Source organism: Bubalus bubalis, chromosome 23 (assembly GCF_019923935.1).
Source record: "Bubalus bubalis isolate 160015118507 breed Murrah chromosome 23, NDDB_SH_1, whole genome shotgun sequence".
Taxonomy (NCBI): Eukaryota; Metazoa; Chordata; class Mammalia; order Artiodactyla; family Bovidae; genus Bubalus; species Bubalus bubalis.
The window spans coordinates 19,676,283-19,703,134 of record NC_059179.1 but is presented as its reverse complement, the minus strand read 5'-3'; the positions used below and the strand labels follow the sequence as shown (position 1 = coordinate 19,703,134).

Sequence of the window (26,852 nt, the reverse complement as noted above, 5' to 3'; positions counted from 1 at the left end):
TTGTGGTTCCAGCCCCTGGCCCTTCTCGGTGGCCTCTTTGTTCCCTTCTTGGTTCTCGGCTCCTGCCCCAGCCCTGCCCCAGAGGTTCATGTCACTCAGTCCCACGGATCCCAGGCTGTGAGGTTTCTCAGAGCCTCCTGGGGAGGGGGCGGGCGGGGCGGGGGTGGTCCTGGTGTGCCCTGGATTGAGAGCACTGCCCTGGGTACAGCCCCTGCTCTAAAGTCCCCCCGCCCCCCACCAGAAAACAGGCCCAAGGACAAGGGGCCGGCAGAGCCTGGGACCTGGGCGCGCCTGCTGCTCGGGCTGAGAGGCCACAGCTGGGACGGAGGGAAGCGAGCCAAAAGCGAGCATGACGCAGTAGAGCCGAGGGCTCAGGTATGACGCCAGAGCTGAAATGACGTGAGAGCTGAAACTCATGCAAGGACTGTTCTTTCCCTGTAAGTGAGCAGCGTGCGGGGTCATGGGTACTGGAAAACCTGGAACCGCACCTTGGGCTAAAGGCCTCAGAAGGTGGCCATGAGGGACAGTCAGGAGGCGACGGGGACTGCCTTCCTCCTCAATGTCCCGACTTCACCGATGGGGATTACCACATGATTGTGGACAATACAAGAGCAAAAGGGGAAGGACTAAAGCCTAGATCCCACCGCTGTTTAGGATCCTCCGTCTTGTCACCTGCTGTTTTCCCTTACCTTTTAACCGCTGTGTGATGTGGCATGTCCAGTTTAACCAGTCTTCTTAGTTTTTTGGTATTATAAATAACACTGAGGAGAAGGTCCTGACTTGTATTTTAGCAGAGACACACAGAGTGTAAATTTTCCATGGCATGTGGAGGGGTGTCTGAGTTGAGAGTCGAAATGTCCCCAGAAGTCCCTCTTACCCAGAGGCAACTTTCCACATTTTCTCCTAATTGTGAAATGCACTTCTAATAGCGGGTGTCTGGAAGGCTGACAGATGTCAGAGGTGTACAGAGACTCCCAGCCCCTAGGGTGCTTTTATCCTGCATGGGGAATGGTCTAACCAGTGGGCAGGGAGCAGAGGGGCCCCTAATTCAGGACAGGCCACAGGAGAGTGAGCACTTAGCTGAACCTTTTTACAGATGTGCTCTTTAAATCCTTGAGGATTCTTGGGAAATGAGAAAGGTACCAAAACATGCAAGAGAAATGTTCAGACCTTCAAAAGAAAAAGGCAAACCCCAGAATCACAGAGAACTGAACTAGCCCCCCAAACCTTGCCAGCTTTGTGAAAGCCTGTGAAGCAGATGGTGTTAAAGCATTTGGGCAAGGACGCGGGGCTCTCTGGATGTCCCGGGGCAGATTGCCCCCTCCCCCTGCAGTGTCGCCGAGGCCCTGGTCCTGCAGGCAGTGGATCCCTGAGCCTGCCGCAGGCATAGAGCAGCTACCCTGTTACAAGCCGCAAGGACGGGAAGTTGGACCTGAGTCCCTCTCTTTACTTGGATTCCCAGCCCCAGCTCATCCTGGACATTGAATTCCTTAATGAGAAGCAGGACAGCACAGGGGAGGGGACAGCCCTTTGGAACACACATGCACACACACGCACTCACACACACATTTGTCTGAGCCTCAGTGCTCCCCGTCTGGGGCCCACATGAGGGGTTGCACGACTGGTCGGCACAGCGCCTGGCACAGCGGAGCCCTAGATAATGAGCAGCACAGTGACCACTCTGGAAGTCTGCAGGCGCAGGACCTCTGCCAAGTTAACAGGTGACCGCCCATGACTCTGTCCCGGGTGGAAGGCTGGGCTGCGGGCAACTCAGTGTCCCCATTTAGTCGTGGCCCAGGGCCAAGTACGGCAGCTGGGCTGCAGCTCCTCCTCTTCCTCCTTCTCCCTGCTCCTCCCCCTGCCTGGAGAGGCACAAAAGGCTGCTTGCAAGCAAATTCCCAGCCTGGTCCTGGGCAGAAATGACCACATGTGGCCGAGGGCTCAGGAGGGCCATGGGTGCCTCTCCCTGCCCCACATGGAGACGAGCTCTCTCGGACACCAGGGGACGCCTGAAGCCTGAGTACGATGCAGTGGTGGTAGGCGCAGGTAAAGTAGGCTGGGCTGGAGTTGAGGGGCGAGAGGGCAGCCTGCCCAGAATCCTGGGGTGGAGGGGGCGGGGGGGGTGCCCATCCACGACCCTGCCCTCTCACTGCTTGGGCACAGGCTGGTCAGGATTTGGGGTGAGAGCAAGTTGCTAGGGTGAAAACTCTACCCGTCTGCGAGCAGATGCCAGGATTCTGGAGCTGGCTCTGCCGTTGACTTGCTGTGTGGCCTGGAGCAGATTTTTGCCCTCTCTGGGCTTGAGTCTTCCCATCTAAAATGACCAGGGAGGACTAAGTGAGTTCAGGAGTTTCCATGAATCTCCTGTGAAATTAGCTAGTTGCTGCCACATCTTTGAAAACCATATGGTAGATAAGGGTTGCAAGGAAGGAGCCCTGGTACAACAGACCTGTGAAATCCTGCCGCCCCAAGTGTTCTGGGGCTTCCCTGGTGGCTCAAATGGTAAAGAATCTGCCTGCAGTGCAGACCTGGATTTAATCCCTGGGTTGGGAAGATCCCCTGGAGAAGGAAATGACAACCCAGTCCAGTGTTCTTGCCTAGAGAATCCCATGGATGGAGGAACCTGGCAGGCTACAGTCCACGGGGTCACAAAGAGTCAGACACGACTAACTAGTGTGAGCAATTAACACAAGTGACCTGAGTTCTGGTCACCAGTACCTGACCACTGAGACCATCCTGAGGACACTACAGTCATTCCGTCAAGGGGAGTTAGAGGAAAATAGGCACGAGTCCCAGAGGTCCTCCCGCCTGTCTGCAGAAGTGACAGCCCCCACTGCCTTGCCTGCCTGGGCTGTACAGGACCTGCTGCGGTGACCCCGCTGCGCTTTGCTGAGCCCCAGGGTGCAGGGCACTGGTTCCACCTTGAGCCTATGAGGCACCAGGCCAGGACCAGGCTCCTTTTCTCGGGGCCTTCCACTCACAGCCTCAAATTCTACTTCTGACATTATTTCCAGCTGGGTTTATACAGAAAGGGGATGACAGGCCTGGAAAGACCTGCTCATCACATGGCTTTAAAGCTGCATCCCTATTTGGGCCTTTCTTCATTTTCATCCCTACGGAGAGCTGTCCTGTGCTGGTAAGTGCTTACCAGTAACCTCTCCAAGGGAGAATGTGTGCATGTATATCCATACATAAGTTTATTGTAAATACTGAAGTCAAAGAAATGTAGCACAGTTTTGCAGGTGAAATATACAATACTCTAAATTCCAGGTGGCCAGTCCACTCAGCAAGTGCTCGTGACTTTTGCCGAACTCAGTAACCAACCTACAGCTGCAATTTGAAATGCAAATGAAAATAGTTCCGAAGGAAACATTGTATGATATTTTTATTTTCTTTAAAGAGCAGAAAGATAGTGCAACAAAGATTTATGTCAGAACTTCTCTCCTCCTTCAACAATTGGAATGATCTTGCTCAGTCAAATAATATTTTGCGAACAGGAGAACAGTTCCTCAATTGTTTGCTCTGTTTCACAAGGTGACTGCTGTGGGCACAACTGCCAGTTAAGTTTAATTTGCATTATTAGCATTTTCTCCATCACTTTCTTAAGTCTGCGGCTGCTAAGTCACTTCAGTTGTGTCCGACTCTGTGTGACCCCATAGACGGCAGCCCACCAGGCTCCCGTCCCTGGGATTCTCCAGGCAAGAACACTGGAGTGGGTTGCCATTTCCTTCTTCAGTGCATGAAAGTGAAAAGTGAAAATGAAGTCGCTCAGTCGTGTCCGACTCTTCGCGACCCCATGGACTGCAGCCCACCAGGCTCCTCCGTCCATGGGATTTCCCAGGCAAGAGTACTAACAACCAACAAAATAATAACCCAGGCCCTGGTGTGTAGTGTTCGTGATTTCCATGGTGTGAATACACCCACTGCAGCCTTTTTCTAAGTTACCAACGTGATGTCTCTGCGAATTTGGGAGAGAGATGCAGCCAGGCATCATCAGGCAGCATGGCCCCTGTATGTGTCCATGGATGTAAGTAACTGTGAAGACATAGACAACAGGAAAATATAGTAAAACGATTAGGAAGTGACAAGCTTTGAGTATTTACTACCTTTGTCTTTAATATCATTATTTCATTGTAAGTTTATATAATTTTTATCAGGGGCTGTTTGACAACTGTCTCACCAACTTCCAGGGCTGGGGGACTCCAGCTCCAGCGCCCACTGGGCTCAGTAAACGGAAGTTCCTCCCACCTTTTCTGCCCTTGGAGACACCCCACCCCTGCTGTCTCTTGGCAGAGAGGGTTGATCCTAGGTCCCCAGGTACCTGGGTGAATGGCTCACAAGTGTGTTTCTCAGGTGTGAATTTTTCTTCAACGTTGCTTCTCTGATTGCCAAGCAAGGCAGGAAACCTGGGTTGAAGGCTTATCCAACCTGAGTGAGGAGCACAGCGGTATCTTCTGAGATACAGATCATCTCTGCTCCCTGAAGTCACACCAGTAACCTGGGCATCATCCTGATTCAGTTATTTGACCAAATTTGCCTAAAGGATGACCCAAGGAGCTTGTTAAAATGCAGTTCAAGGGCTCCCTACCTGGTGATTAGGGTTCTGAGGGGATCATCACACCTAACCAGCTCTTGGAGTGGATCTGATGTGGCACCTGCAGCCCACACATTCGGGAACCCACGTTCAGCACACCCCTCCCCCTGCATCCCTCTGTGCCTGCTGCCTAAGGAACCCTGCAGTCAGGCCTGGAGATTAGCTGAGCCCGCAGCTTAAGACTCCTTCCAGGGGAAGGGAGAGGTCACCAGAAGCCGCAGGACAAAGTTTCAGCCACAACTAGAGTGGGGGAGTAGTGGAGGGAGGAGGAACTTGGGCTCTTGGATCCCTGCCCTTTGCCATTTGAGGTCTGTTTGTGCATTTGTGGGCTTACACGTGATGACTGAACTGGACCCTGTTGCCTGGAAGCCTTTATTGGTTTTCCAGGATTTATGATCAGCACTAATTATGGGTCTGCTAAGGCACAAGTGCTTTAGGTATATTACTGGTCATCCTCCCTGCGACACTGCAAGCCCAGCAGGCCCTCTGTTTACACGTGAAAAAGACGCCAGACAGCAGGGCGAGCCCAGGACAGTCTGCCTTTAATCTGTTGTATGTGTTTGAGAGCACGGCTTTTCAGACGTCAGGTTGCAATTCATTCATAATTCTCATCCATCACACTTTTTTAACTTTCTTAAGAAAATTATCAAAAGCAGGTAAAAACAGTACTCTATCAACTAGCATTTTTAAATGAAATATAATCAAATAGATCATGACATGCTTATCACATGATGATTCGATATTAGTTCATGAAACACATGCTAGGCCTGTGGGTCTGAGACCACCTGCATCTGAATGACCAGGGAGCTTCTATGAACCCCATCCTAGTCCCTGCCCCCAGCCTGCCCAGTAGATTCTGGGGAGGGCTCCGGGAATCGGTGATGACGCACGTTCTTAAGTGATCCTGAAGCTTCTCAGAGATGGAGAAGCACTTGCTAGCCATGGACTTGGTGTGGGATATGGGACCCCAAACCAAGTTCAGGGCTTGCACCCCAGGGGCTGCCTGCCTAAAATTTTTGGAAAGAAACTTTATACCAGACAAATCTGCCCAATCGTCTAGCACCCTGAAGCACACTCAGCAATCTAGCAAACGTTGACGCTGTATGTGTTGAGTTCATTTTGAGCTGTTCTATCTCAGGAACACTGGAAACTGACAAAGATTCCCCTTCTGGAGCACTGTTGTGTGGCATGCTTGGGCAAAGCAAGCCCTGCTTGGCAGCAACTGTCCACATGACCAGCACTCACCTGGATGACCAGGGACACCAGCATCAGAGCACAATCATGCCTCCCTCTCTTCCTCTAAGTCAACTCTGACACTTCCTCCAACAGTCATCTGCTCAACCTCCCTTGCTGGAAGCCCAGCAAGGCTTTGTGGGGTCACTTTCATCTGATGCCTGCGGGTTCCCCTTGTCCCCACTCCAGCATGAGCTATTGGCCAAGCCAAGGTGACAGGACTTTTTTCAATTTGGGGCAAGAACCAGGGTTTTGTGATTCCCCAAAGACCAGGTGTCTTACAGTATCAAGCTAGATTGCTGTTCCAACATCCAGGTTCAGGTGAGGGGGTCCCCCAAGTTCTGCTACCTCGCCAGGATCTTCATGGGCATGGGGACAGGGGTGGGTGGCCACACTCCTCAAGGAATGTATCTGCCCTCTGACCACTGTCACTTTGCTCCCCTCTCCTCTGTCTCGTTGCAGGACACAACGGGCTGGTGGCTGTGAGTCCCTCCCCCTCCGCCCCACTTCACTGGCCCCTGGGTGTGTGGCTCCCAGCAGGAGTGTAAGGAAGCCAGCAGGATGAGGGTCGCTGGGGGGAAGCAAAGGCCGGCTGGTCCTCTCACCCTGGTGCTGACCAGTGACTGGCTCAAGAGGACATCCACAGCCCTTAAAGACGATATAGGATTGCTGGCCTCTCCTTAATGCTCATAGGTTTCCCCCTTGACCTTTCAAAAGCAAGGTGATAAACGGCTGGGAAAGTGTGTAATGGACGTAACACAGGAGGCAGATTGGAACTTTAGGAAGCAAGTAACTGGGGCTGGGGGCCCTTTGACTCCAGATGGTGGGCTGTCCTTGTATACAGAGCCAGTGTTCCCCAGCTAGGTCTAGGCCAGGCACCACCTTGGGGAACATGCAGCTGCACATGGTCCAAGGTCCACCCTGGAGGCAGTGAGGGAGCCAATCCAGCAGAGAAGGCAGGGCCCTGCCCCGGCACAGCCGGCCTCTGGGTCCCAGGCTGACCGCAGGCCAGGGTGACCCTGAGGCTGTGCTTCTCAAACCAGAGTCTGTGTACCCCTAGGAGGCCATAGTGTGTGATCGAGGTTCAGGCCTCCAGATTCACACAGAGCATTCTTCTGAGCAGTGTCTGCTCCAGAATATCAGTGCAGGGGAGTCAGCAATGTGGGGAGCCAGGAGACCTGTGTTACGTCTTAATACTTTCCCCAGTATAGCAGTTTTATTCAAACATGTTGCAGCAGACATTATTTAACTCAAGTGAAAGTGAAAGTCGCCCAGTTGTGTCCAACTCTTTGTGACCCCATGGACTGTATAGTCCATGGAATTCTCCAGGCCAGAATACTGGAGTGGGTAGCCTTTCCCTTCTCCAGGGGATTGTCCCAACCCCAGGATCAAACCCAGGTCTCCCACATTGCAGGTGGATTCTTTACCAGCTGAGCTGCAAGGGAAGCCTAAGGATACTGGAGTAGGTAGACTATCCCTTCACCAGCTTATCTTCCTGACCCAGGAATCAAACCAGGGAGTCCTGCATTGCAGGCAGATTCTTTACTAACTGGGCTATCAGGGAAGCCCCCTATTTAACTCAACTGATCAGTAATTTGAAACACTGATTTTTATATTAATATGAACATGGGTTTGTCTCCCAGCTCAGCCACTTTCCACCTGTGAAGGTTAAGGCCAGTCAGCTAATCTCTCTGACCCATGATAAAATGAGAATTAAAATGCCCACCCTCACTGAATTGAGGGGAAGGGAAATAGATGGTGTGCCCTGAGGCCTCGGCTCAAGAAGCCTTGCTCAAAAGGTAACCTTGGGGCATCCCAGGATGAGAGGATATAGGAAGAACTTAACTCTAGGTCATGCACTTCGCTGGATGATTTGGGGCCAGCCTGAGAAAGTAGGCAGTTGGCCCTAGATTGATTACTGTTGGAGAGCAGGGGCATCTCCGAACCGTGTCTGCAGGGAGGGGAGGCTAGCATGCAGAGTGGTCGCCACACACACACAGCATCACACATCTTGGCCATGAGAGCCAGTGATTGGGATCTTAAGGTGACCCACAGACCTCGTCTCGTCTTTGCTAAGACACGGCTGTGAAGTGGCCCTGCCCTGTCACCTGTATTGTGGTCTCAGACCACCTCTGTCTGCCGTCATCACTGTGGGACTGTTGACATCTAACGGGAGAAACACGGCTCACCTCTGAGGCCAGTTTCCAGATGTGACACCAAGGCTCCTCTTTCTCCTTTCTCGTTAGGATATGTCAGGAGTGTAGATTCTGTGTACAGACCGGGTGCAGTTTCCGCACCTCTACTCATCAGTTCTGTGAACTTGAGCTGTTAGCCTCACTGAGCCTCACTTCCTCCTCTGCGAAATCGGGAGAATCACGGTGCCTACCTCTAAGATGGATCGTATGAGACGATGCTCACACAGCATCTGGCATAGTAGTCGCCAAAAGTCTACCTTCTGAGCTACACCATCCATGTGGTCACCTTGGTTGTGGTGATGGTGGGAGGGCCAGCATTTGAGGTCAGTAGATGGAGGAGTAGTTTGGTTCAACAAATATTTATTGATTTTCCACCAAGTGCTAGAGAAAGATGAATACTCTCCCCTGAAACATTTGTTCCCCAAAATGACGCCATATTATAATCATAGCTTCATTGACCGAACACATCCCCATGTGCCAGGGACCCATGTCTAAGTTCCTTCTAGGGACCAGCTCAGAGAATTCTCACAGCAGCCCTGTGAAGCAGGAAAAGTGGGTGTTCCTATCATCAGCCCCATTTTTGCACAGGAGGAAATTGAGGCCAGATGGATCAGGTACTGAGGTTGCCCCAGCAGGAAAAGAGCGGAGTGGAAAGGTGTCCTCTATGCTCACACGACACGCCCCCCATGCTACCTGCTGCAGGCTAGGGAGGAGGGCGAGGCTTGCCGCCACCCTGCCCAGGAGATGGGCAGGAGCTCACAGAGGCTCCAGACCTTGCAGGAAGGAAGGTCACCTGGGGCTGGGAAGTGGAGGGGCACAAGCAGTCATGTCAGGCCTCAGAGGACATCTGAGGAGGTGGGCATTTATGGAAGGGCAGGGAAAGGGCATCTCAGAGGCAGGGACAGCTCGAGCCAGCCCTATGGTGAGGTCCCTGAGACTGCGGGCGGACCCCAGGAATAAAGGGAAGGCCTGTGTGCCTCGTCCCAGGCGGCATACCTGCAGAGATTTGGAGTGAACACGGCAGTCTTCGAGAGACGCCACGTGATCGGGGGTGCGGCTGTCACAGAGGAGATAGTCCCAGGTGAGCCAAAGAGGTGGGTGAGGGGCATGGGGGTGACCACTGGTGATCCCTGTGACTGTCTTCATCCAATTCATCTTCAGGGTTTAAGTTCTCCCGAGCATCCTACCTCCTCAGCCTGCTACGACCGCAGATTTACTCCGAATTGGAGCTGAAGGTAGAGTGTGTGTGTGTGTACATGTGCGTGTCCACCCACCTGCTCCATGGCCTGGGGGCTGGGGAAGTGGGCAGCTGCTACTCTTCCCTCTGAGGGTACGTCTATCTCCCATGCTCTCCTTGATGCCTGCCCACACATGGGCTTTGTCTGGCCCACCTGGTGTCTTAAAGATCGAGAAACCTCATACACAAATCAAACGTCTCAAAGCCCATGTTCCTAGATGCCACACCAGCTGACCCCTTATGTGAATGCCATCCTGGCTGTGCTTTGTCCATCACTCGCCAGGGCCCTGTCCAGCCCCCATAGGAACCCTTGGGCACCCGGGCACCTGAGTTTGCAAAGCTGCCTTAGGTCCTGGACCCACCTGCTGCCCTCCTTACACTTGAGAGCCAGTCACCATCCTCGGCAACTTGAGCAATCAGACTTTCAGCTCTTCAGGCTCCTGAGCCATTGTAGGGCATCCTGGGAACTCCCAGTCTGCCCCTGTAGACTCCTCTTTGCCTTGCCTTAGTCCACAGTCTTGCCCCCGCCCTTTCAGTTTCCTTTTACCCCCAGCTGCCTTTTTGACAAACACGGTCATGCATTCCTGGAGCCACTTGGCTGCTTGGTGCCTCTGTCACCCACCACGCAGAGCGGGTCCTGGCGCCATCTGCATATGCTGCTGACAGCAGTTCGGCACCAGCTCTGCGCTGAGTTTGAAAGTAATAAGACATCGAGCCATGGTCACCATGAGAGAATTACTCTTTGAGTCCCTGAGACCGCTAGCACACCTGTCGCCAGCCAGGATCAGGTGGAATCCTGCCGAGGCCTGGGGACGGGTCTCTGTCCCCAGACAAACCAGCCTCTCACTGAAGGCAATTTTCAGACACACTAGCTATGCACGGTGGCAAGTGCATGGGTAGGAGTCCCCATTTTATGAGGGAACTCAGGGGGTTAAGCTCACACACAAGGAAATGACCGAGGAGCCAAGTCTAACTGACTCTTCCCCTTTGTTCTGAGCTCTGATGTGCCACCGCCAAGGGCGTCTTGATGGCCACCCTGCTCAGCCTCGTGCACTTTGCCGGTGGCCACGGGCCAGGTCTCAGATGTGAGCTCTCAGGACGGACCTCTGTCCTGGGTAGAGCACAAGGCTGCGGTTTCAGCCTCTGGAACCTAACTGCTCAATTTTGAATCTCTGCTCTGCCGTTAGCAGCTGTGTGACTTCGCCTTGCGGTGCCTTGACTTCCTTATCTGTAAGATGGGGATGTAATCTTACCAGCCTCAGAAGGCTTTTGTAGTAGTTGGTGTTTGCTCATCATTAGCACAGTGTCTGGGGCAGCCGGCTGGGGCTCCAGTACTTTGGCCACCTGATGTGAAGAGCCGACTCATTGGAAAAGACCCTAATGCTGGGAAAGAGTGAGGGCAGGAGGAGAAGAGGGCGGCAGAGGATGAGATGGTTGGATGGTATCATCGACTCAATGGACATGAGTTTGAGCAGGAGATAGTGAAGGACAGGGAAGCTTGGCATGCTGCAGTCCATGGGTTCACAAGGAGTCGGACAGGACAGTCACTCTCTTTATGGGAAAAAGTCTTGGAATCAGACAAATAAATGAATCATGTTCAATTACTTAGACCTGAAGCAAACTCTGGGTTCTTCTTGGATCCCTTTTGGGGGGGTTATTGATTCATTCATTCAGCAAATGTTGCTGAGCATCTGTCCTGTGCCAGGCCCTGGGAGAGACATGTGGACTGAAGGTGGTGAGGGAGGGTGGCAAGGCTGAGCGCTTAGTGAGAGAACCTCAGGTGGAGGTAAGCACACCTACAGAAAGGAAGCTAAGGCAGCATGACAGCGAGGGCCTGGAGGCCCAGCCTGGACTGGTGACCAGGAAACCCTCCCTTGGAGGCGGGGGGAACATCTGAGCTGACATGCAAACGCCAAGCAGTCACCAGCACTGTGGACATCTGAGGGGAGGATATTCCAGGCAGAAGGAAGTGGAAGTGGACAGGCCTAAGGGAAAGCAAGGTCAAGTGGCCAGAGCAGAAGTGCCAGGCAGAGGGGCAGCAGACAGTATGGGAGGTGGGCAGGGCCAGAGGAGACTGGGCCTTGTGGGCTGGGACGAAGGGCCCGCATTTTATCTGAGCACAGCAGGGAGACAGTAGAGGTGCTGAATCAGGAAGTGAGGTGATGGGATTTATGACTTTATGAAAGATCAGTCCTCTTGGTGGATGGCGTGGATTGTGGTGGAAGCAGTTGCAGGGCAGCTCAGAAGGTGGCAGCTGGGCTGAGGCAGGGCAGGGAGTTGGGGAGATGTGGATGAGGTCTGGAGGCTGAGCTCTGAGACTTGGTGATGGATGGGAGGCCAAGGGTGAGAGACTCAGAGGAACTGAGGGTGCCTCCTGCATGGTAGAGGGTTCACTGTATCAAGAGGAACCAAGCTGGAAATTCCTCCAGTTTGTAATCAAAGAAATTTCCCATCTCAGCATTAGGAAGGATCCTGTGGGTCTCCCAGCCCCACCCCTTCCAACACTTGGATGCACCTCCACAATGCTCAGTCATGGAGATCCTGCCATCTGGAATGCCCGTGGTTGGGGGGAGACTTCTGCTGTAATACTAGAAAGGTCTCTTTGGGTTTCTGTGTGTTTTCCTAAAACTTCTGCTCACAGATCTCGTTTCTGTCCTCTCGGGTGGTGCCCTGTCTGCAGCAGTGCATTTAGTTAGTCAATAGACTATGTATTGATCACATGGTGTCTAGATGCTGCAGATACGGCACTGAGAAAAAGAGACTCAGCCCCTGAGTTCAGAGAGCTCACATTCTACCTGTGTAGACAGAGGAAAACTAAGCATGTCATTGACCAGATGGTGATCAGAGCCAAAGAGTCAGGGGGAGCTGAGCATGCTACTCTGATAACATCTGAGCAAAGACCTTAAAGAAGTGGGAGCAGACCAAAGTGTATCTGGGGGAAGAAGTCTCTAGAGGCCAAATCTATCAAGTTGCATACTTTAAATACATACAGCTCCTTGTGTGTCAATCACGCATCCAAAAAGTGGTTTAGGAAAAAAGTCTCTAGAAGGAACAGGATGTCTTTTATTTGTAGGGGTCGCACAGGCCCCTTTTGTTTTATCTCCACCTTCTTTGAAGAAGTAAATGTGCTCTTGGAAAGTTCTGTGTGCTAATCAAATATTTGTAAATCAAATATTTTAAATGCATCAAGGGAACTTCCATTTAAAGTGACCATGGAGTAAATGAGTCTGCAAAGTAAATAAAAGGGTTTTTTTATGTGAATAATTTATCTACCTTGTAAGTATGGATTTTCACATAACTGTGGCTTTATTGTGTCTTTCTCAGTCTTAATTATTACTGAAATGGGAGCATTTAAAGACTACTGCTGAGAGCCAGGGCTTTGGAGTCACAGGGATGTGGGTTGAAACCTGGATCCACCTCCCTGTGTGACCTTGAACACGTTTTTCACTTCTCTGAGCCTCTGCTATTGCATTTTACAATGAGGATGATATACTTACAGAACCATTGTGATGGTTCTGTAGCCATTGTAAGCCCCGGTACAGTCCCTGGCACTGGGTAGTGTGGCATGGTGTGATGTGGCATAGTATGGCATGTACGTGTGGCATCGCATGGTGTGGTATGGTCTGCCACAGTGTGCCTGGGCAAGAGGGATTTTTATACACTTATATCAAAGATAGGAACCAGGGCCACATGCCTTGGGAAACTACATGTGTATGATCGTGCTAAGTTGCTTCAGTCATGTCCAGCTCTCTGTTAGCCCATGGACTGTGTAGCCTGCCAGGCTCCTTGGTACATGGGATTTGCCAGGCAAGAATAATGGAATAGGTTGCCATTCCCTTCTCCAGGGGATCTTCCTGACCCAAGGATTGAACCCGCGTTTCGTTTCTCCTGCATTGGCAGGCGGGTTCTTTACTACTAGCGCCACCTGGGAATCCCCTGGGAACCTGCATACAGGTACCGAAATACATACAGGTCAGTTCAGTTCAGTTCAGTCGCTCAGTCGAGTCCGACTCTTCGTGACCCCATGGACCACAGCATGCCAGGCTTCCCTGTCCATCACCAACTCCCAGAGTCTACTCAAACTCATCTCCATCGAGTTGGTGGTACCATCCAACCATCTCATCTTCTGTCATCACCTTCTCCTCCTGCCTTCAGTCTTTCCCAGCATCAGGGTCTTTTCAAATGAGTCAGCTCTTCGCATCAGGTGGCCAAAGTACTGGAGTTTCAGCTTTAGCATCATTCCTTCCAAAGAACACCCAGGGCTGATCTCCTTTAGAATGGACTGGTTGGATCTCCTTGCAGTCCAAGGGACTCTCAAGAGTCTTCTCCAACACCACAGTTCAAAAGCATCGATTCTTCAGCACTCAGCTTTCTTTATAGTCCAACTCTCACATCCATACATGACTACTGGAAAAACCATAGCCTTGACGAGACTTTTGTTGGCAAAGTCTCTGATTTTCAATATGCTGTCTCGTTAGGTCATAACTTTCCTTCCAAGGAGTAAGCGTCTTTTAATTTCATGGCTACAGTCACCATCTGCAGTGATTTTGGAGCCCAAAAAAATACAGGTCACCTAAGCACAATCAGAGAAGGGTCATGGGCAGAGCCCTTCAAATGTTACCTGTGCTGTCTGTGTTCTGCAGAAACATGGGCTGAGGCTTCATCTTCGAAACCCCTACTCCTTCACCCCCATGCTGGAAGAGGGCGCAGGGGGCAAGGTGCCCCGGTCTCTTCTGCTGGGCACAGACATGGTGGAAAATCAGAAGCAGATCGCCCAGTTCTCAAAGAAGGATGCCCAGGTAGGGAAAGTGACCAGCGATGGATCTTCTCCTCCATCTCAGCCTGGAGGCTGCTCTTTTTTCTTTTTAAACATTATTTCCCGAGAGATGGGCTCTTTAAAAAAAAAAAATTATTTGACTGCCCCAGGTCGTATAGTTGTAGTATGTGGGATATTTAGTTGCAACATGTGAAAACTAGATCCCTGACCAGGGATTGAACCTGGGCCCCCTGCATTGGAAGTGCAGAAACTTAGCCACTGGACCCCCAGGGGAGTCCTTTGGAGGCTGCTGATGAAAGGAAATGGGCCTAGTTGAAATTCTCCCAGAGCAAGTTGTCCAAGGCCACAGGGGTGTGGACAGGCCACCCCATCTGCCCTACGAGGGCTCCAGTCTGTGCCAGCCTTTGATCTTGGGCACTGCAAAGAGAAGGGGTGGAGAACAGTGGCTAAGACCAGTGGACACGGGAGACCCTTAAACCCGTGTGTGTTCAGCATGAAGCCACTGTTCAAGTTTCAAAAGGGAGTCCACTGATATGTCCTTATATTGTATGTGCTTTCTATCTCTCCTTTCAGACAGAATTCCAAGTGGTTTTCCATATTAAAGCACATGAAGGTCAAAAAGAAAAGGGGGGGATCAGAGACAGTTAAAGATAGAACAAACTGGATCAGGAATTTAGGAGAAGAGAGTTATAATAAGTATTCATCTATTTTGGCATCATTCCCTGGCAGCCGAAAGCAAGAATGTGCCCATGACAATGAGCAGGTCTGATGGAGAAGGCACAGTTTTCCCTTGGGACTGAACTGTGAGGAGTTTGTTGGGTAGCTTTGTCTAGATGAGTCATTGAATGTAATGGGCCTGGTGTGATTGGTTTTACAGACAGAAAAAGATTCTCTGAGTGGCCATTTGTTGTACCAACCTAGATACAAGCTGACAGCATAGCATTAACTCATATCTTGGTGGAGACATTTTTCTAAGAAGAACCTGGGTTAAGCAATCCATGGGGAATGATTTTTGTTCTGTTAATCTACTATCGGGTAAAACCAAGAAAACCACAGATCCAGCCTCTCTCTTTAACCAGTGGTTTCCTAACCTGGTGGACAATCAGGGCACTAGGCAATCAGGGCACTAAGGGAGCTTTGCTTTTTTTTTTTTTTAAGTGCTTTGCACATGATTCTTTTGTACAGTTTCACTCTGTAGGTTGCACTCCCTACACTCTCCTCCAAGTCCTACCCATCTCAGATACACTGGAGAGGATTCAGGACAAGACTGGGTCCCTGAGCTAGAGGACAGTGGCCGTGGCCATGGCTGGTGACCACAGGAACAGGAGGCAGAGGCCACATCTCAGTGTGGAAAGTCAGGAGCAGAATTCTGGTTTTGTCTTTGCACATTGTCAGATTGAAGACCTGTTGCAGAGGAAGCTGTTTACCTTCATTTTAATCAAGAGTCTCCAGTGCAATTCAACACAGAGCTTTTCTTAATGTAACAGGTGTTAAAATTCTATGGGTATATCCAAGAGTTCTAGAATGAAAAATTAAAAGCTCTGGGCTAAGAAGTAAGATAGGGCCTCGGGTAGCAAAGATGTCCATCCCTGCTCCTGTCACCCATCCAGGGAAGGGGGGTCATAACCAGGCTGTCATATGCATTCTGTTGTAGGAGATTGCGGGGTGAAGGGAGGCAGGGTTCTGTTCCTGCTGATGATGAAAGGATGTGGTGGGTGGGGTTTGCAGACCAGGAAGGAATAGTCAACATGCTGGGGTACAGAGCAAGAGATCTTACTTCTACCAGTAAGATATAGAAAGACAGGAGAGAGAGAAGAAACTTTTAAGTGGTCTTTGGTTTATCACAGAGACCATGTCCTAGGGTACTTGAGTTTTCCATGGCCAACAGCTGGCCAGCCTTAGGCTCTTGTGCCTGCCACCCCTGGTGACCTCCTTCTATTACTATGCAGACCCTCTGTCATCTGCCCTGGTGCTGACACCAGTGTGCAGACCTAGAACTGGGAGTAACTCTGCACAGCCAAGCGGAGTCATGCTTGGCAGGGCGTGGGGCCTGAGGAATCGTCAAGGCTTGGCTGGGAGGCACAGGCCGGGTGGTCTGGAGGGCAGACCATGGGGACAGGATCCTGTGGAATTCTAGGCAGTGGGACCTTGACTCAGAGCTCTGTTCCAGGCCTTTCCCAAATATGAGGCATTCATGGATCGCTTGGCATTAGCCATTGACCCTCTGCTGGACTCAGCCCCGGTGGACCTGGAGGCTTTCCAGAGGGGTTCCCTGCTACAAAGGCTCAAGTCGCTGTCCACCCTCAAGCCCCTGTGGCAGGCAGGTAAGTCCAAGGGCAGGTATCAGGGCATGATGAATGCCTTCATGTGGCTGAGCCCAGTTTCTCCATGATTGGCCATAAGCCTGAACCTCCGAGGCAGCCTGCCAACTGCTGTCAATTAATAGGGGCCGCCTGGAGCACTGTAAGTGAGACGGTCTTATCTTAGGCTAGCATGCTCTAAAAATGGATCCTGAACCAAGGGCTTATGTTCACGTAGTTCATTTTGAAGGGGGATCCTAGGGAAAGGAGGAGGAACGGGAAAGAGGGAGAGTCAGCACCAGGGTGCGTTACAGAACTGGCCACAACTGTGCATGATAATGTCCTGCCTGGACCTACTGAGGAGCCTTAGGGAATGCACGTGACAACGCGCCCAGGGGAAGAGAGGGGAAACATTTGCCCACTGGGTTCTATTCCCCAGCGTTCAGAGGTTGTCCCCATGGGTATTAACTCCCACATGAGGCACTAACTTCTGGGTTGTGCATCCATGGGTGCCAAGTGAGCCCCATGGGTACCCTGTCCTGGTATCAGAGAGGCCCCAGGGAAGACATGAAGAAGAAGCTCATCTTACAGGCCTGAGGTGAGATGCGGTCAGGTTGCACTGTGTGCAGCTGGCTGGAGCCTGCATGGAGCTCGGCACCATAGCCATGACTGGGGGAGGCTGAGAGAGATGGGATCAAAAGAGTTTGAAGAGATGCCCCCATACAAGAAGGATGCTGGATGACTGGACTCAGCAAGAAAAATATCTGTGGCCAATTAGTGATGTCTGCCGTGGGTATGAGAAGGGAAGTCTCACCAAGCCTGCTATTATTTTCTACCACTCCTCTAGGGTACAAAGTGTACCCAAACTGTGGTGCTGGAGAAGACTCTTGAGAGTCCCTTGGACAGCAAGGAGATCACAGTAGTCAATCCTAAAGGAAATCAACCCTGAATATTCATTGGAAAGACTGATGCTGAAGCTAAAGCTCCAATACTTTGGCCACCTGATGTGAAGAGCCGACTCACTGGAAAAGACCCTGATGCTGGGAAAGATTGAAGGCAGGAGGAGAAGGGGATGACAGAGGATGAGATGGTTGGATGGCATCACCAACTCAATGGACATGAGTTTGAGCAGACTCTGGGAGATAGTGAAGGACAGGGAGGCCTGGCGTGCTGCAGTTCATGGGGTCACAAAGGGTTGGCTACGACTGAGCAACTGAACAACAAACAAGGATACAAAGACCAGTTAAGCGTCTACATTCTGCAAAAATACTGAACCAGTTAGCTGTGGTCACAAAGTTGCCACATAACAAACTACAACCTTCAAGTGGCATGTAAAAATGAACATTTATTTCTCACGTGTCTGCATGGTTCAGCTGGTCCCAACTGGGCTGAGCTGGTCTGAGCTGGTCTCATGCGTGCATCTGTGGCTGGGGCAGCCCTGCTCCAGGTGCCTCTCATCCTCTTGGAAAATGCAGGCTCATCCAGGCATGACCTTCTTATATCCATGACAAAAGTGCAGAGGGCAAGCCCCGATGTGCAGGCCAGTTCCAAGCCCCTGGTTGCATCATGTTGGCAAACACTCCAACGGCCAAGCAAATCATGTGAGCCCAGAATCAAGAAGTAAGGCAGGTCCACTCAGGCAGGGTGGGAGGCAGTGCAGTTACAGGGCAAAGTGTGTGGACCCAGAGAGGGTGACGGAGTCAAGCTGGTAGAATCTATCACAAATGTCAAGAGCAGACATTGCCTCCCACATCACCAGTCCAAGGAACCTCATGCAATAAACATGCATTAAGCATTCACGTAGTAAACATTTATTGAGCAACTGCTCTGTGCCAGACAGCAAGCTCAGCACTGGGGCAAAATGCCTAGAGTTCATGACCTCTACCTTCAAGGTTCTAGTGCCCAGTTACTCTCTGAGCTAGTTTAAATCAGTGTCAGAGAAATGGGTTAGCCAAACCACTGCCTCCCAGGGTACAGCCTTAGAGACTTCAAAGAGAGTAAGATACAAATTAAAAATGGCCCCCAAATAATTCTAACAGTTAAAATGTATTAATTAGATTTAGAAATGCTTATAGATTTAGAAATGCTTTACCTACCTCATTTAATCCTCACAATAGCTTTTAAGGGTAGAAAATATGACTCCCATTTTATAGATAAAGAAGCAGGTGCAGAGCCATTAGGATCAAAGTGTTCCCTTCTTGCCTGTCTCGGTTTGCATTTTATGAATCTCGTCTTCAGGTTGCATCCTGGGAGCCCAGCTGCCCCAGTATTACCAGGTCCTCACAGCTCCAGCCACCAAGGTGAGCGGTGCCCCAGCCTCAGGCTGGACCTCGCCGTGACAGGGCCTCTGCTCCCCAGGTAAGCCCTTCTCCATGCTGCTCTGCTTTCCCAGGTGCTGGATCAGTGGTTTGAGTCTGAGCCTCTAAAAGCCACTCTAGCAACGGATGCAGTGATTGGAGCCATGACAAATCCCTACATTCCAGGAAGTGGGTGAGTGTGGCAGGTGAGGTGGGGCAGCGGGAAGGGCGCAGATACCCCCCAAGAGCGAAAACTATCACTCTTTGAACTCACCCGATGAACCATGCAGGTGCCAACTACTTCAATCAGGATTCATTTAACCCTCAAGGCAACACTGGGGAGCTGTGGTTCAGAGAAGGGAGATGACCTTCCCAAAGTTACCCAGCTAGTAAGGGCAGAGCTGGTTCCCAGCCCAACTTGTCCGAACCCCGCATCCCTGCCAAGTCTTCCTTCTTAGCCACTGCTCCCCACTGCTGCAGTAGAAGAGCCTTGGTCCTGCCTCCTGCTGTGATGTCTCAACATGAGTATCTTCTCTGTCTATCTATGCATCATCTATCCATCTACGTATCTATCTAGCCTCTCTTCCTTTCCCACGAAGCCCCGTTGCCTGCCCCTCTCCCGCAGGCCCTTTCCCTGGGTTCCAGGATGTGCGCGCACACACACAGACACCTTCACATGGATGGGAAGCTGCCTTTCCCTTTGTGAGTGGGAGGTGTGCTGACAGCCTCATCCGAGAGGGGGCAGTCAGACACAATGAAGTGTGCAGTTGTGGTATGCCTTAATGAGCCCTGTAGGAGCAGGAATGGAGGGTGTGTGTGTGTGTGTGTGTAGGGATAGAGGATGCTGCCAAGTCTTGGGCCATTTCCAGGGCACCAGAAGATGAGCTAGAAGCTGTCAGTGTGGCTTATCTCTCAAGGGATAAGAGCACCCCTCAGAGGTGGTTTTTCAACACACACTAAGCCAGCCCCAAATTTCCCAGGGCCATGGAAAAGGGGGGGTGTGCGTTGGCAAGTGCTTGCAACACCTTGACCAAGATCAACCAGCCAATTAGGATTTTCTAGCTGGGGCCTGCAAGTCCTTTTGTCTGTGGGTGTCCAGGAGGCTTCGCCACTGCCCAGTTTGTGAAATAGGCCTTTAAGACATTTTTTTTCCCATTAATTCTTTCAATAAATATGGATGGAGCAGTTGCCTGCACTAGGTGCTGAGGACACCGTAGTGAATGGAGCTGAAATCCCCATGGGAGAGGCAGATACAGAATGAGGAGTGGAGGACTATTTACTGTGGGCGTTGTGATGGGTAAACGAGGCTGAGGGGCAATGTGGTCCAGGCTCAGAGAAGCCCCCATGAAGAAGAGATATTTCATCTGTAACTCTAGGGACAGGAGGAATTAGCCAAACGAAAGAAGAGGGAGGAAGCGGGTTCTAGATTCCAGAGCAGCATGTGCAGATGTAGAACTGCAAGTGGATTATGTGGTCCATTCAAGGCACTGAGAGAGAAAGAATATTGCACCTAGAATTCTGGGGAGATTATACCCCATCTCCAGCCGCTGATTCTGATTATCTGTCCTCAGGTATGTGCTACTCCATCACGTGATGGGGAGTCTGGAGGGGGTTCGGGGGGCCTGGGGCTATGTCCAGGGTGGCATGGGTGCCCTCTCTGATGCCATCGCAAGCTCTGCCACCGCTCACGGAGTCAGCATCTTCACTGAAAAGGTGAACAGCCCCTTGACGCCCACCCCGATTTTTGGCAAGTATCTTAGAATAGAACACAGTCGCAGATTCGGAGGGTCCTTAGTTTACTGGTGGACAAGGCTGGGTTTGGGCTCTGCAGACTATCGCTGGCTGAGCAGCTGTGACCCAGGCCTGTCCGCTTTGAATTTGCACTACCATCGCACATTTGGGGTGAGCCTTTGCACTGGGGAGTGGGCTGACGCCTCACCAGGATCTGCAGGAAATCGGCAGGGGATGAGAAAGCTGTAGGTGCCTAGGAGCAGCACAAACAGCGGAAATCCCCCAAAAGCCAACCCTTGTTTCTCCTCCCGGGGCTCCTACTGGTGGCCGTAGACGGTGGCTAAAGTACAGGTGAGCAGTGGAGGGCGCGTTCAAGGAGTCGTGCTGCAAGATGGCTCGGAGGTGAGGAGCAAAGTGGTGCTGTCCAACGCGTCGCCACAGATCACCTTCCTGAAGTTAACGCCACAGGTGAGGCTGGGGAGGTGAGGCGTCTCCCAGCACGGGAAGGCGGGTTGGAACCTGGGGGCTTCAGGGGGCTGCATCAGGGTGGGAGATGTGAATGCCAAGTCTCCCCACATTTGGGGAAGCCCGTCCTTCTCCGCTTACCTAACAGGTAGGTAGCAGCAAGCCTCACAGGTGAGGGAAAGGTCCAGGGAGGTGAGGTGACCGAGCCCAGGCATTTGGCGATCGGCAGAGCCACAGCTAGAACCCAAGTCTGACTTTCAACCCAGAGCTGTTTCTACAGCTTTCCTGCTGTCCTGATTTTTCCCCTCTAACCAGCTCTGATTCCACTGTTTATGTCAATAACCCATCATCACATGAACGTTGCATAACAACCATACAACTGCTGGGCGTATCACAAGAGTTACGGATTAGTACACGGAGCAGGAGGAATCAGTTGATATTGACTGAGTTCAGCTGATCTGGGCTTACCCATACATCTTCCAGCAGCTCAGGGGCGCTCGTGGGCCCTGCTGACGGCTGTGGCTAGTCCAGTGGTCTCAGTCAGAATGTCCGGGATGACTCAGCTCTGCTCCATGTGTTTCTTATCCCCTAGCGCAATAGTCCAGACATGTCCTCAGGGTCTGGCACAAGGCAAAAGGGAGCAAACTCAATCACGCAAGTGCTTCTGTTTGCTCCCTATTTAACATTAGCCTTGTCTCAGGACCAAGCTCAGAGTCATGCTGCTGCTGCTGCTAAGTCGCTTCAGTCGTGTCCGACTCTGTGCGACCCCAGAGACGGCAGGCTACGAGGCTCCCCCATCCCTGGGACTCTCCAGGCAAGAACACTGGAGTGGGTTGCCATTTCCTTCTCCAATGCATGAAAGTGAAAAGTGAAAGTGAAGTCGCTCAGCCGTGTCCGACTCTTAGTGACCCCATGGACTGCAGCCTACCAGGCTCCTCCGTCCATGGGCTTTTCCAGGCAAGAGTACTGGAGTCATAGTGGAGGGCAATAGAAAGGGGTGTCCGTATAGGGAGGGGTGGGGACTTGGAACAGCTTTTGCAATTGACCACATGTGCCCTGTCCCCCAAAGATGTGCTAATATGTGTATGAACATGGAGCTCCCAATAACGTGGGGTTTATTCTTGGGGACAAGGCATCATTTTTCTGAGTGATTCCACTAATAAAATTCAACAAACACCAGTTTCAAAAGCATCTTAAGACAATTTTGAGAGCATCAAGACTTCCAAGAGCTTAGAGGCCAGAGGAGAAAGAGGCTGCAGCTCTTGGGCCATATCCATACCAGGAGCTGGTCTGGGCCACTTACCGCCAGGACGCTGGCAAAGTACACAGGAAAAAGTGGTTAACACTGAGTGGGAGGAGTCCAGGAGGGCTTCACAGAGGAGATATTTTGGCTAACTCTGAGGGAGGGAGAGGATCTCCTGCAGTAGAGGTTGAGACACCAGTCTGAGTAAAGGAGGAAGGCAGCCCCCTTGGGGCCTCAGCCCCCCCTAGGGTGGAACCTTCTCTTTTCAGGAGTGGCTTCCTGAGGAGTTCTTGGTGAGAATCGCCCAGCTGGACACCAAGTCGCCTGTTACCAAGATCAATGGTAAGAGGCACAGTGGACTGCAGAACTGTCTTTTCTGAGGTTTTCTGAGTGAGAAATTTCCATGTCTGGGAAAGACTGACCTGTCTCTATTCCCTGCCCCCCAGCCTGCCCCCTGTTTGAAGGTGAAACACTTTTTCATGCTTCTTGTTTCCAGCCCACCATGTCGGGGAGCAGGTGATGGGTAGAGAAGGAGGGCCCTGGAGGGGCTGAGGACCCAGGCCCCTGGGCCCTGACCCTCCCCTTTGGTCTCTCAGTGGCTGTCAACAGGCTGCCTGACTTCCTGGCAGCCCCCAACACTCCCAGGGGCCAGCCATTGCCCCATCACCAGTGCTCCATCCACCTGAACTGTGAGGACACCCTCCTTGTCCACCAGGCCTTTGAAGATGCCCTGGATGGCCTGCCTTCCAAGAGGTGGGGGACCTGGAGATGCTTGAGCCCCTGGTTAGGGCACAGGGTGTGTGTGGCAGGGGAGGGGGGTGGGCAGGGCCCCCTGCACATTTACCTCCCTGGGCCGGCTGGGACCCGAGAGCCTGGAGCCTGGAGGTCTGGCTGAGTCAGGGACTTGGGGATGAGAGAGCTCCCCGTGGGTAGTCTGGACTGTCCTACTGGTCACCAAGCCTGTGCAGACAAACACCACCATAACCTTACGGAGATGATCCATCCGGCCCCAGCATCCCCAGCTCAGGTCTTCATTTTGTCCCGTCATCTCAGGATGGCTCCACGGCCCCTTCCCTCAGGCAGGCGTTGCTCTTCAGGCCCTGCCCTCTCTCCTCCCCTGTCGTACACAGACCCCTGATCGAACTCTGCATCCCTTCCTCGCTGGACCCCACCCTGGCTCCCCCCGGCTGCCACGTCATCTCCCTCTTCACTCAGTACACGCCCTACACGCTGGCTGGAGGCAAGGCCTGGGATGAGCAGCAGAGAAACGCGTACGCAGACAGAGGTAAGGAGAGCTAGACCGTCAGGTCTCCACAGTGACAGCTGGCTCAGTGGACCGAATGGACCCCTCTCCTCCTGGTGGCCCCACTCCAGATTAACACCTGCAAGGCCTGTGCCAAGGAGAGAGGAATACCCAGGGAAACCAAAATCAACACAGTGAGTGCCTGCTGGGGTCAGGCTGTGGGCTAAGAAAGGCAAAAAGACATGGTTCTTGCCCTCAGGTTGCTCACAGTCCAATGGGGGAGAATAATAAACCAACCTTACAGTCAACGGACTGTGTGAACCAAAGGAGGAGCCACGAGCCAGAGTGACAGGAAAGCCTTCCAGAGAAAGGAACATTTGAGCTGGGTTTTAAAGGGTGAATAGGAGTTGACCAGGCAGCAAAGGGCATTCCAAGCAAAAGAAATAACTTGAGTGGAGCCATGAGGTGAGGAAATCTTTGCATATTCAAGGGGAGACAGAGTTTAGGGTTGGAGTGTAAAGGTGGGAAGGAGTGGGAGGCTGGGGTGATCTGAGACCCACAGGCCTTCGTAAAGAATTGTTTATTTGCTGGTGGACTCTGTTGTTTTGTTGTTGTTGTTTTGCTTATTGAGGTATAATTTGCATATGAAAATATTCATTTTAAGTGTAACGTTTAACGAATTTAGTAAGTTTGCCAAATTGTATAATCATAAGCCTCTTCTTTTCTGTAACGCTGTCTCATTCCCCTGTGTTTGGCACCTAGTGTTTGATTGCATCGAGGCCTACGCACCCGGCTTCAAGGGCTCCGTGGTGGGCAGAGACATCCTCACACCCCCTGACTTGGAGAGAGTCTTTGGGCTTCCTGGAGGGGTGAGTTCGTATAGGACGGGAGGCTCTCATCACACTCTGCCTTCACTCTCTTTGCACCTCCACTCCCTGACATGCCCACTTGGCTTTATCTTGGCCCTCCACACCCAGCCTTAGGCAGGAAGGGAGGACAGGGGCAGAGACCACAGCAGAGAGAGGACAGAGACAGGGTCAGTTGCAGGCAGTGGGGGAGGAGAGAAGAGATGTAGACGGGAGAGACAGTGCCCACTGGAGAGATCACCAGAACTGTGGGATTTCTGCCCAGACGTCCACATCAGCATCTCCCATCTGCCTTTCTTCAGAGGGGCCTCCACTCCCCCGGGCAGCTTGATCTCACACTTCTCTTCAATTTATCAACAACTCACTGAGCCTGGAGGCAGGGAGTGGGTAGGCCACCAGGGCCAGTATGGCAGCGACTAGCTCCGATTGGCTATTGCGTACGTAGACGTGGCCAGGCCAACGTGAGATGTGTTTCAATATAAAATGCACCCCAGATGGCAAAGACAAAAAAAATGCAGCAAGTCTCATCAATAATTTTAATATCGACCACATGTTGAAATGATATTTTGGATCTGTGGGGTTAAATTAAACGTATTATTTAATTGGGTTAAATTAAATGTATTATTAACATTAATTTCACCAGTTTCTTTTTAAGTGTTCATGTGGCTAATGGAAAATCTAAAAGTACATGTGCAGCTCCAGTTATATTTTTATCAGACAGCATAGGCTGGCTAGAGAGTGAAGGAGGCCAGGCAGTGGAGACGGAAGGGAAAGGGTTGAGGTGGAAGGCTTGGTGCAGGTGGATTGAGACATCTTGATAAACGCATGTGTAGAGAGGGGGCTGGAGGGGACGTAAAGGGTCCACCTGGAGGCCGAGGAGGGGGCGGTGATGCCGTCCGTCCATCCGTCGAGGAGGAAACTCCAGGGAAGAGAACGAGCTCAGCTGGGGACACACTGAAGGGGAGGTGACAGTCACCCCCACCATGATGTCCAACATATGTTGGTCTTGTCAGACCTACCCCTCGGGCGTGACCTTCCCCTGCCCCACACCCCCCTCCTCGTCTGGTCTGACCCAGGCCACTGGAGTAGAACCACACTTGGTCCCAGCACCCTTGTCTGCCACTCACTGTGACCTTGGACCCCAGGGCCCAGGCTCAGATGGGTGTCTTGGCCAAAGAAACACACATCAGCAGTCAAAATAAATCAAATTCCCCTACTTTTCAAACAGAGTGAGGGGGGTTCATAGTCCACAACGCAATCTTTCAAGTCTCCCTTTTCTCTCCCATTCAGTTTCCTCACCCTCTGAAGATGCACCCAACCCTTCCTCCTTCTTGAAAAATGCCTCTAGGAAAATTCACCCCCAGCCCTGGGACATGTGCCTGTTCCCTCTCTTCCTCTTCTCATTCTGCATCATGAGAGCCCAAAAACACCCTGGAAGGAGAAGAACCTTCCTTGGAGAACAGGGGTGGGGAAGGCGGTGGAGACTGTAAGACTCCTATGTTAATGACTACTGCCCTGCCTCTGCAGAACATATTCCACTGCGCCATGAGCCTGGACCAGCTGTACTTCGCGCGTCCTGTGCCCCTCCACTCCAGCTACCGCAGCCCGCTCCAGGGCCTGTATCTCTGTGGAAGCGGGGCCCATCCTGGTGAGTGAGCCTCGGTCCCACTACCCCTCGTGGCTGGCGAGGGCTGGCCAGACATCAGAAGCTCGCAGACAGAGGGACAGGGTGAATAAGGCGGGAGATGAGAGGTAGGGGAGCGGGGAATTCCCAGGAGAACAAGCCCTCCCCTGCATTGAGAATTCTCCAGCCAGAACCCTTGGGTTCGCTCAGCCCTCTTCGTGAGGCCTGGGGACACATCCTAGTGGAGGCATCTCTCCAGTTCCCACTGGGGGTTGTGAGGGACCCATGTCTCTAAATTCTGTGTCCATATTTGAGACCAGTAAGGATCGACACAGTGCAGTTTCTCAATTTTAAAATTCTTCCCTGCTCCCATCCCAGGCCTAACTGACCCCATGGAGGCTCATCTCATATGGGTGCTTCCTCTGAGCTACTGGGCCTCGACCTCCCAGACGGGCCTGTACTACCAGGTCTTCCCCTCAACCCCTAGTCCCACGTTCTACTTCATATGCTGGGAGTCTTGCCCCTCAGCTCTCAGGCTGGGAAGGCAAGGGGGACACTTGCTTGGACCAGACACTGGCCCTTCCTGCATGGATTCAGGAAGCCTTGAGGGGAGTCCAGGATCTGTTTTGATAATCGTCCCAGGTGGTTCTGTTACCCATACCCCAATACCACCATTCAGTCCTCCCTGTTCTGCTTTGTGGCTGGTGCCTTGGCAATCCCACAGAGGGGATAGAGGGGTGGGAGGGGGGTGAGCATAGCTTTGGCTCATGGGAGGCTCCCTTCCAGGAGGAGGTGTCATGGGAGCCGCTGGACGCAATGCAGCCCACGTGGTCTTCAGGGACCTCAGGAGCATGTGACCTCGAACTAACTCTGACCCAGGAAGATGAATTCACCCTTGAGATGTCAGTTTCCCAGGATATGGCCTGAGGCAAGCAAGTCCTCAAGGCCCAGGCCACTGTTCTGGAAGAAGCGTACAAGTCACACGGAGTCCTGGTTAACCTCTCATCCACAGCTTCATGAATAAACTGGTTTTGCTTTATATAGATA

The 26,852-nt window shown here is 51.9% G+C and overlaps 1 protein-coding gene across 1 annotated transcript; it reads left to right on the top strand.

The window, feature by feature from the left end:
* Window positions 1-139: 139 nt before the first annotated feature.
* Window positions 140-26,852, top strand: PYROXD2 (pyridine nucleotide-disulphide oxidoreductase domain 2). The gene is made up of 16 exons (XM_006061133.4): window positions 140-2,046; window positions 6,290-6,309; window positions 9,010-9,103; window positions 9,184-9,257; window positions 13,903-14,058; window positions 16,207-16,360; window positions 18,575-18,636; window positions 18,729-18,826; window positions 20,205-20,346; window positions 20,698-20,832; window positions 22,342-22,414; window positions 22,669-22,825; window positions 23,203-23,357; window positions 24,078-24,184; window positions 25,709-25,829; window positions 26,592-26,852. The coding sequence occupies exons 1-16, from the start codon at window positions 1,920-1,922 to the stop codon at window positions 26,660-26,662; spliced, it is 1,746 nt and encodes a 581-aa protein (XP_006061195.3). The 5' UTR covers window positions 140-1,919; the 3' UTR covers window positions 26,663-26,852.

Bases quoted from the DNA above. Each gene is read 5' to 3' on its own strand.
- PYROXD2 (XM_006061133.4), top strand. From the start codon at position 1,920: ATGACCACATGTGGCCGAGGGCTCAGGAGGGCCATGGGTGCCTCTCCC. The intron at 6,310-9,009 runs GTGAGTCCCTCC...GCCTCGTCCCAG, and splicing joins GACACAACGGGCTGGTGGCT to GCGGCATACCTGCAGAGATT. The intron at 9,258-13,902 runs GTAGAGTGTGTG...TGTGTTCTGCAG, and splicing joins ACTCCGAATTGGAGCTGAAG to AAACATGGGCTGAGGCTTCA.